This window comes from Sinocyclocheilus rhinocerous, unplaced genomic scaffold (assembly GCF_001515625.1).
Source record: "Sinocyclocheilus rhinocerous isolate Xijiao unplaced genomic scaffold, SAMN03320098_v1.1 scaffold1045, whole genome shotgun sequence".
Classification (NCBI taxonomy): Eukaryota; Metazoa; Chordata; class Actinopteri; order Cypriniformes; family Cyprinidae; genus Sinocyclocheilus; species Sinocyclocheilus rhinocerous.
The window spans coordinates 1,139,594-1,149,921 of record NW_015645361.1 but is presented as its reverse complement, the minus strand read 5'-3'; the positions used below and the strand labels follow the sequence as shown (position 1 = coordinate 1,149,921).

General features: G+C 36.5%; 1 protein-coding gene across 1 annotated transcript in view; it reads left to right on the top strand.

The window, feature by feature from the left end:
- Positions 1-422: 422 nt before the first annotated feature.
- The window catches only part of LOC107705954 (CBP80/20-dependent translation initiation factor-like), a 63,575-nt gene continuing 53,669 nt past the window's right edge, over positions 423-10,328 (top strand). The window contains exons 1-4 of the mRNA XM_016509489.1: positions 423-578; positions 663-733; positions 2,006-2,110; positions 3,233-3,311. Of these exons, the coding sequence (XP_016364975.1) occupies positions 423-578; positions 663-733; positions 2,006-2,110; positions 3,233-3,311 (411 nt within the window). The remainder of the gene's footprint in view (positions 579-662; positions 734-2,005; positions 2,111-3,232; positions 3,312-10,328) is intronic.

Genomic DNA, 10,328 nt, shown 5'->3' with positions numbered 1-10,328 from the left:
TGATCGCCGTCTGTAGCCGTGCTTCAAGTCGAACGCACCTATTCACTATGCTGATATCACGTGCTTTGCTGCTGCACATGCTCAGTTGCGTCTGATGGTGCCTGGTTTGACTGAACTGAAATCTCATTTGACATGCTCAGATTATCTTGTGCTTATTTTTATGTTATTAAAATTATTTTGGAGGCATGTAGGGTTTCTGCAGTTCGTAGTCTTAAAAAAAGTCCTAATTTGCACTTCCACAATTTAAGGCCTTCAGTGTCCCCCCCCCACCCCCCAAAAAAATGGAGTTAAACAAGATCAAATATCTGTCAACGGGGTATGAAAACTAGTTTTCCCCTTGAATTAAGTATATATATTTTTAAACGTATCCTGCAGATGTTGAATGAGTTCGTAAATGTATCCATGCTCACATCCAGTGTCAGATGAATCTGAATGAATCTTCTTGTCTCTCTCAGGATGATTGGGAGCACAGCAGTAATGGCAGCACCGGTTCTAGACCCAGTTCAGGTTCTCGACCCGGTTCTGGTTCTAGATCAGGCAGCAGAGGACAAAACAACCAGTTCAGAGCCCCAGCGAAGGTGAGATATCATATTTATACATTGATGTCATCAGGAACTTTTCTTTAAAAATGTTTTTAAACTTTCATGATGTGTGTGTTTTAGAATGGAAACAGAGACTGTTCTTTCGATGTCTTGGGGACGGACATTTGGGCTGCAAACCTGGACTGTCATGGGTGAGATTCACACGCATACTTTTAATAAATCTAGGCATGTAAATAATGACATATAATAGTAGGGCTGCATGAATAATTGAAATAAAACCAAACTCGTGATATGGCTTAGTGATGATTTCATTTAAAAAGACCGTAGAGATGCACAGTGCATTTACTTCTTTGTTCAGTGAATCAAGGAAAACAGTCTTCGATTAGTCGATCCAGACTGCTGAAATGTGTCCATATTTTCAGCAGTCAGTGAATATTTTCATCTGCTCTGGTTTTTCTGCTTGTGCTTTGCAGTGCTGCTGGCTCACAGTCTAATTTAAACCTTGTCACTGGCTAAATTTAATTAATGAGGCTGTCACCTTCAGGCCTCTCTCTCTCTCTCTCTCACACACACACACACACACACACACTAGAGGCTAGCTGTTCTTTTATTAGATTTGAGCCGTGTGTAAAAATATTACTGCAATTCAAAATAACTGTTTTCTATGTGAATATATTGCAAAATGTAATTTATTCCTGTGATCAAAGCTGAATATTAGGCTGCATTGATTTGATCACAAATACAGTAAAAACAGAAATATTATGAACTATTATTACCATTTAAAAGAACTGTTTTCAATATTATTATCAGTGTTGAAAACAGTTGTCCTGCTTCATATTTTTGTGGAAACCGTGATACATTTTATTTTTCAGGATTCTCTGATGAATAGAAAGCTAGAATAGAAAATATAAATCGTTTGCATTGCATATAAACCGTCACTGCACACTTAAGTGGTGTCTTTACCGTCACTGTTGAGCAATTTAATGCATCCTTGACAAATAAAAGTATTAATTTCTTTAGGAAAAAATTAAATACTGACCCCAAACTTTTGAACATCAAGTGTACATTACAGATTTCGTAAGCTGTTTTTTGTAGATTGTTCAGTTTAGTGTGCAGGTTGCAAATGCTTTAATTCAGAGTTATGCCCTATAATCCGTTCAGAGCTCCATATCGCCTTTCAGAATAAGCTCTGAGTTTGTATTGATTTATTCAGTGGATTTTAGGAAGAAAAAGAAAAAGTGCATGTTTTAGCAGATCAGCAGAGTTTTACAGTCCTGGATGGATCAGGGAGAAATGGAAGCTTTGAATGAGCTTGTCACGATGCATGTAAAAAAAAAAGGCTTAATTTTCTTTATTTTGGGGGTAAAATGTGACTTTTAGGTCTTTAGTTGAAGTGTAAATGTACTGTAGTTAATGATTCCTATTGTTTGTGTGTTAATGCTGTGATTTGTGTGTGCTCACAGAGGCGCTACGTGGGACATTCAGCCGGAGAAACTGGATTTCTCTCAGTTTCACAGGAGGCCGTACAGAGGGACACCGAAACACCTCCCGCACATCGACCGAGAAGGGTGAGACAGACGATAGCGTCAGATCAGACACACACAGATACAGTCTGAATCACTTCACAGCAATGCACTGAATGCATTTATGCAAGTGTATTTATATGAATGTAAATCTGCATGTCAGGGAGTTTTCAGCATTCAGTGTTGTTGTGAGGTGAGCTGTGATGGGGCGTGGCGCTCTGCTCCCTGCTGCCCTCTACTGGGGGAATGAGACATGACATTGAGAGAATTTAACTCTGTAAATCCTACTGTATCATATTTGATACATATTTCTATGGCCTCTAAATGAACAACATCTTCAAAACTTTGCTGAAAAACAGCAAATCACCTTCAGCTCGTGCTTCACGTGTCTTTCTGCTGTCAAATATTTACTGATTTTTATAAAGTAAATGAAAAAATAACTTTCATATGAAGTAATAATCAAGATGAACACTTGGACTGATTATCCATACATTATTTTTAGAAAGTTTTTGAGGAATGTTTATTTGTTCATCTCTCAGTCATGATTGGATTGCATTGCATTATATGATTTGATCATCAAACTAAGCATTTAAATCTCATTTTACTTAGACATATTATTGGAGATATAGAGTGAAGACTGACGTTTATATCATTTTAAGGATCTGATGTACTATTATAAAGATCTCATTGATTTACATTACACGTATCAGAATTTCATCACGTTTTGTTCATATAATTGTCATCATCTGCACCAAATTGCCTATTTGTGCTTAGTTTGAGAATAAAACTGATCTGTTTTTTCCTCCATATTCTCACTATATCATAATATATGAGCCATAAAAACTCGATGTATGTAATATGATACTCAACAACAACAAAAAAACACAAAACACAAATGCAAACTATAAAATATATATTTTGTCTAAAGGTTCAAAAAATTAGTTTTTTTTTTTGTGACTGTTATTTCACATGTCAGGCTTTACAGAATAAAATTTTAGGGCTTGGTTTATTTATTTTGTTAGGATGGAAACTTAAAAGACCATCATTAACCATAATAGTGCTACTTTATTTGTTGTTGCTTATATGTGTCAAAATGATTAGAATAAACAAGCCTACAGAGTTTTTGCCAGCGGGACGTCTTGTCATGTCGTGTCTGTCTGTTCACAGGATGATAAAGGGCAAACTCGACGATGATGATGATGGGATCGACCTGGACAACATGGAGAAATTCCTGCCCAGCCTGCCGGTAAGAAACTAGATGCTGGAACGTGTTTTATTTGAACTGATCCAACACTGACATCTAGTGGTGAAGTCATGATATGACAGCGTGTGTGATATTACTGGATTTTAACTCGTGCAGGATGGCAATTTCTGCTCAGGAATGTGCTATTTACACTGAATGATATGAAATTTACACCGGCCTTCTGAGTTAATGTTAGTGTATCTGTCTAATTAAGCGAAATTGGGTTTGTCTGGATTCCTCTTGTTCTGAGACACAGAATTAAGTGTTTTAATACAGTTCTTCCCGAACAGTATGTGAGATTATGAAGTTGTTACAGTAGCCTGTTATTCATTTTAAGGTGAATTTTGCTAATTAGTTTAGCTAGATACTAACATGCAAATTAGTAATTAAATTAGTCTGAATTTTAATGCTCACATATTTGCGAACTGCTGTAGCAACCTCAGCTTCGCATTCATCAGCATTTAACTACAAGGAGTCAAGAGAGAATGACGATAAAAGGATATTTCCAAAAAATGATATGGTAGCACTGTTGACCAGAGCTATTATAGTCAACTAAAAACCATAAAAAAAAAATGTTGCTAGAAATAAAATAAACTTGAATTAAAATAAAATATTTTTAAAAACTTGCCATGGCAATATTTCTCATTTTCATTTAGTTTAACTTGATGTACTAAAATAACTCAAACTAAAACTGAAAAAAAAAAAAAAATGAATAAAAACTATATGGACATATATTTAATAAAAAAGAAAAAACATTAACAAAAATGACAAAAACAACAAAATTATGAAAAATTTAACTAAAATTAAACTGAAAACAGAAAATATAAAAACACTAATTGAAAATATTAATAAAACTACAATGAAACTAAAATAACAAAGCTGTTAGTAGTATTTCAGTATGTACTTTCTCATCTCATGCTGTTCAGTTAGTGGAGTGGCGCCATCTACTGGTTTCATAATGTCATCACCAATAAACTGCCATAAAGCATAGATTTATTTTTCTTTCTTTCTGGTGTGTCTGGCTGCTGGTGAGTTTTTCGATCCACCCAGACCCAGCAGGATGTTGTTAGCGTGGTGTCTTTCCCTTGTTCTCTGTGAATTTATGCGTGTCTAGTTATTTAAACACGTTACAGGCAAACGTGCAGATTGTTGGATGTTAAAATGAACACTTTTTACAGTTTTTGGGTTAAGATCATGGAAGAAAATTAAAGTTGAGTAGACGTCTATAGAGGTACATGGGGAAACCATAGGAAATATTATTTTTGTGTTTCTGTTTTCTCCAAAAGCAAAAGAAAAAATCCACAATTGCGTTTTTGTGACTTTTAAAAAGAAGGGGAAAAAACCTATATTAAAGTATAGAGTTAGAAAAGTCTCTTCTGCTCATCAAGGCTGCATTTATTTGATCACAAATACAGTAAAAACAGTAATATTGTGAAATATTATTACCATTTAAAAGAACTGTTTTCAATTTGAATACATGTTAAACTGTAATTTATTTCTGTGATCAAAGCTGAATTTTCAGCATCATTACTCCAGTCTTCAGTGTCACATGATCTTCAGAAATCATTCTAATATGCTGATTTGCTGCTCACGAAACATTTCTGATTATTATCAGTGTTGAAAACAGTGCTGCGAATATTTTGTGGAAACTGTCATGCATTTCATTTTTCAGGATTCCTTGATGAATCAAAAATTCAAAAGAACAGCATTTCTTTCAAATACTGTAGAAATTTACTGTAACATTATAATTGTCTTTAATGTCGCTTTTAATCAATTTGATGTAGCCTTACTGAATGAAAATATAAATGTATTTAAAAGAAATCTTACATGTACATTACATGTAAAAATAAAACTAGGTTTATGATGATATTATGTCGAATCATCATCACAGACTGTGAAAAGGGTCCAGACGACTGTGAGATGTCAGCCAATCACAACAGAGCTCATTTGCATACAGGACTGACAGGTGTTTATAATGAGTTTGAGTTGAAGAATCTTCTCCTGTCAGAGTCATGTGAAATAATTGTTGGCATGAATAATTTATTTTAGTTACACACACACACACACACACATAATCAGTCTCCATTTCTAATCCATGACCTCACTGACCTCGTGTGTGTGTGTGAGTGTGTGTGTGTCAGGTGCGTGATTTTTTAATAGCTCTATTGTTTGTCACCTGATCCACAATATCCTGCCAGATTCACATGCCCTGTGACACACACACACACACACACACTCTTCATCTGAGTGTTTGGCTGGTGTGTTTATATTGTGTGCTGTTGTTCTGTTTGTTTGTTGTGTGTGTGTGTGTGTGTCATTGTGAGCGGATGTTTCTGCGCACTGTAAACTTTTATTGTCTTTAATACAGAGCAGAAGGAAGTGATACACCATGTATGTATGTGTGTGTGTTTTATCACGTTCACTCTTCCCATCATTCCTACAAAATAGGCTTCATTTCCAATAAGGTCAGAGTCAGTCTGTCTGTTTCCGTCTTGAAGGAGGTGTGTGTGTGTGTGTTTATTTACTTAACTGTACTTTGACCCTGAAGTTAAATCGGTAACTCTTTACAATAAGATCTCATTTGTTAGCATTAGTTATTGCATTAGTTTACATGAACTAACAATAAGCAATATATATTTTAACAGCATTTATTCATCTTTGTTAATGTTAACTTCGCAATCTTTGTCAACACATCAACTGATGTTTATGCACTTTTTGGTTTTAAAAAGTCATTAGCAAATGTTGAAATTAAGATTATTTAATGCTGTAGAAGTATTGTTCATTGTTAGTTCATCTTAACTAATGTATGTAGTTAATGTTGACGAATGAGAATGTTACTGGTAAATCTGACTAAATCTTGCTTTTGAGGATAAGACCTACAAAGATTCATAAGTAAATATTTTTTTTAGGATTTGTTTTAGTCTATAGTCATTGTATTTTATATGAAAATGACAGAAATCAATAGCATGGCCTCATTTAAGCAGATTAAATGTATGTATTTTCTCACAATGTATGTGTTGTCATTTCTGTCTGTATTTTGGGAGAAAACATTGATTTCTTGTTTTTTGCTTCATAAGGTCTTTTTACGCTTTACTTAAAGCCTTTATATATAATGCATTATACAAGTAGTTTTAATGCATTAATTGTGCCTTGTAATGCACATTATAATGCATTGTATGATCTCATGAATCTATTCATTATACTTTATTATCTATTCATTGTTACACCTTTAGAAAATATAATGCATTAAAACACATGACAAAGCTGTATATTATTCATATTGTAATGCATTTTAACTTTGCATTTTAACTAACAATTATTTACGAAACAATATTATGCATCACGATGTTCATTATGAATAACTTTATAATGCATTATACATAAAGGCTTTCAGTAAAGCGTTACCAGCTTTGAGAACTGAAGCTAAAATGATTCATAAAAACAGTAAATATTATTCTCTTTTAGAATTTGTTTCACAGTCATTATAATTTATATAAAAATAACCGAAATCAATAGCATGACCTCATTTAAATCGATCAAAAGTGTGTATGTGTGTCTGTGTTTTGGGTGAAAACACTGAATTCATGTTTTTGCGTCATATGTTTTGACTCATATGTGTCTGTATATTGTGTGTGTGTGTGAGAGAGAGAGAGAGTGTGATCAGTGGTCCGTCTGCGATGGGTCCGATACTGTAGACGTGTCTAGTTCCTGCAGAACAAAAGGCCTCCAGCGGGCCAGACACTGAGCGCTCGCTCCCCTGAGCTACGTGCAGCCCGTCAGGAGCAGAGAGAGAGTGAAAGAGACCCCGGCAGATCTGACACAGAACAATGAGGAGGTCAGACACCCCTCCCTTTCCTGTGATTGTCAACCACACACACAGCTCCTACCTGCTCGCTCGCGCTCTCTTTGTCGTAATGCTGGAATGAGGAGGTCAATGAGGAAATCTTGGATGCGGAATCATCTGTTGGGAGTTGTGGAATTTGTGGGCGGATGCTTGTTGGCCGATTCGAGCGACTGTATGACGTGTCGTGTTCCAAAACCCGGCGCTTTAGAGAAAAAATGCAACTATTTTAAAGAGTTTGTGTGTGAGAGAGAGATTTACAGTGTCTTATTAGTGCATCACTAGTACTGTTACTCATAGTGAGAGTGTTTGAGTTCAGAGTTTGTGCTTCAATCGTGTCATGTTGCTAATTTACTAAACAACTGCACCCTAGCAAATGCACACCAACTCCCTGGTGACGACATAGCAGCTCCCGAATGATAACCAGGACAGCCTAGTAAACACATAGCAACTCCCTGGTAACAACCAGAACAGCCTGTCAACTGCATAGCAACTCCCTGGTGACAAACCAGAACAGCCTAGTAACCACATAGCAACTCCCTGGCGATAAACCAGAACAGACTAGCAACCATATAACAACTCCCTGGTGACAAACCAGAACAGCCTAGCAACTGCATAGCAACTCCCTGGTGACCAGCTAAAACAGCTTAGCAACCACATAGCAACTCCCTGGTAACAAACCAGAACAGCCTAGTAACAGCATAACAACTCGCTGGTGACAAACCAGAACAGCCTAGCAACTGCTTAGCAACTCCCTGGTGACAGCCAGGCATAGCAACCACATAGCAATTCCGTGGCGACTAAACAGAACAGCCTAGTAAACACATAGCAACTCCCTGGTAACAACCAGAACAGCCGGTCAACTGCATAGCAACACCCTGGTGATGAACCAGAACAGCCTAGCAACTGCATAGCAACTCCCTGGTGACCAACTAAAGCAGCTTAGTAACCACATAGCAACTCCCTGGTGACAAACCCAAACAGCCTAGCAACTGCTTAGCAACTCCCTGGTGACAGCCAGGCCTAGCACCCGCTTAGCAATTCCGTGGTGACCAAACAGAACAGCCTAGCAACCATATAGCAACTCCCTGGTAATAAACCAGAACAGACTAGTAACCATATAGCAACTCCCTGGTGACCAACCAGAACAGTATAGCAACTGCATAGCAACCTCCTGGTGACCAAACAGAACAGCCTAGCAACTGCTAAGCAACCTTCATGGTGACCAACTAAAACAGCTTAGTAACCACATAGCAACTCCCTGGTGACAAGCCCAGAACAGCCTAGCACCTTTATAGCAACTACCTGGTGCCCAACTAAAACAGCTTAGTAACCACATAGCAACTCCCTGGTGACAGACCAGAACAGCCTAGTAACTACATAGCAACTCCCTGGTGACCAACCAGAACAGCATTGCTACCACATAGCAACTCCCTGGTGAGAAACCAGAACAGCCTAGTAACTACATAGCAACTCTTTGGTGACCAACCAGAACAGCATTGCTACCACATAGCAACTCCCTGGTGAGAAACCAGAACAGCCTAGTAACTACATAGCAACTCTTTGGTGACCAACCAGAACAGCATTGTTACCACATAGCAACTCCCTGGTGACCAACTAAGGGAGTTGCTATGCACTTACAAGGCTGCTCTGGTTGGTCACCAGGGAGTTGGTGTGCATTTGCTAGGGTGCAGTTGTTTAGTAAATTAACAACATGACACGATTGAAGCATAAACTCTGAACTAGAATAAACCAGAATAGCCTAGCAACCACATAGCAACTCTCCGCCTAGCAATGCTCTGGAACCACCTAGGATACACTAGCAACTGAATAGCAACCTGTTACAAAACAGTATTCTAAGTCAGAACACCTTAGCACCTGCACAGCAATGCCCTAGCAACCACTTACAGCAAGGTGGTAAATGCATAGCAATGTGTTAGTAATATATGTCGATATGTTGAATTATGATGATTATGAATCTAAAAATGCAGTGATGTTTTTGTTTCCCAGTCGAGGAGCGTGCGTCTGAGTGCTGTGGTTGTGTGTGAGATCATGCACTGGATCTTTACCTAATTGGGCCTGAGAGAGCCATGATGATGTCTGTCCCATCATAAACGCACAGAGACTCGAACCTTTGTTACCCGGCAACCAGACCAACACACACGCTGTAGACAAGTCCAAAAGAACGTAAAGCTCACGCTGCTGTTACTGTAAACACACTAAACGGGTCACTGTCTGAACTCACTTTATACACACTCGAAGAGATTGTGTGCTACACTTCGTTTGAGGAGTTAAAGAATCTTGATTGATTGATTTTTCTCCAGGTATCCAAAATCTGGAAATATCAGGGAATTTTAAAACTCTGCCTGTAAAAGTCATGGAAATGAAAAATGTCCATAGTAATTAAAGATTTTTTTCCTAGTCATACTCATTGCAAAACTATTTAATTGACTAGAAATTGCAGTTTGTGTTTGTAATAACTATAAAATGATTCTTACAAATGTTTATCCAGTAACAGTGGTATTTTAATATTATTTATATACCTGTACTATTATAGTATTTATTATTATATTTTAATGGGCTTTTTTTATGTTCATTTTAATTTTAGTTTAAGTTTTAGTCATTGTTAGTGCTTTTGACAAATTTTTTTTTATTTGTTTTGTTTTCAATATTTATTCTATTATTCTATTTTTCTATTTCTATTTGGCTTTAATTTATTTTAAATATTTTTATTTTAAATATTGGTGTATATGTGTGTATATATATATAGTTTATATTTTATTATATTTTTAAGTTTGTATTTTATTTGATCTATATTTCAATTAACAGAAATTATTTTTCAGTTAGTTTTGGTAATTTTTGTACTTCAACTTGAAATTAAAAAGCTTAAATGAAAATTAGAAATATTGCTTTGGTAGCTAACTGAAATATTCTAAGATTAGGATATACGTATATTATTTGCATTATTTGAATTGTCAAAGAAAATTAGAAATGTTGTTTTTAAAGGGGTCATATGATGCGATTTCAAGTCTTCCTTTCTCTTTGGAGTGTTACAAGCTGATTGTGCATAGATAAGATCCCTGATGTTGCAAAGACTAAAGTCTCAAAACCAAAGAGATATTCTTTATCAAAGTTAAGACTCTGCCACGCCCCCCTAAAACGGCTCATTCTAACACGCC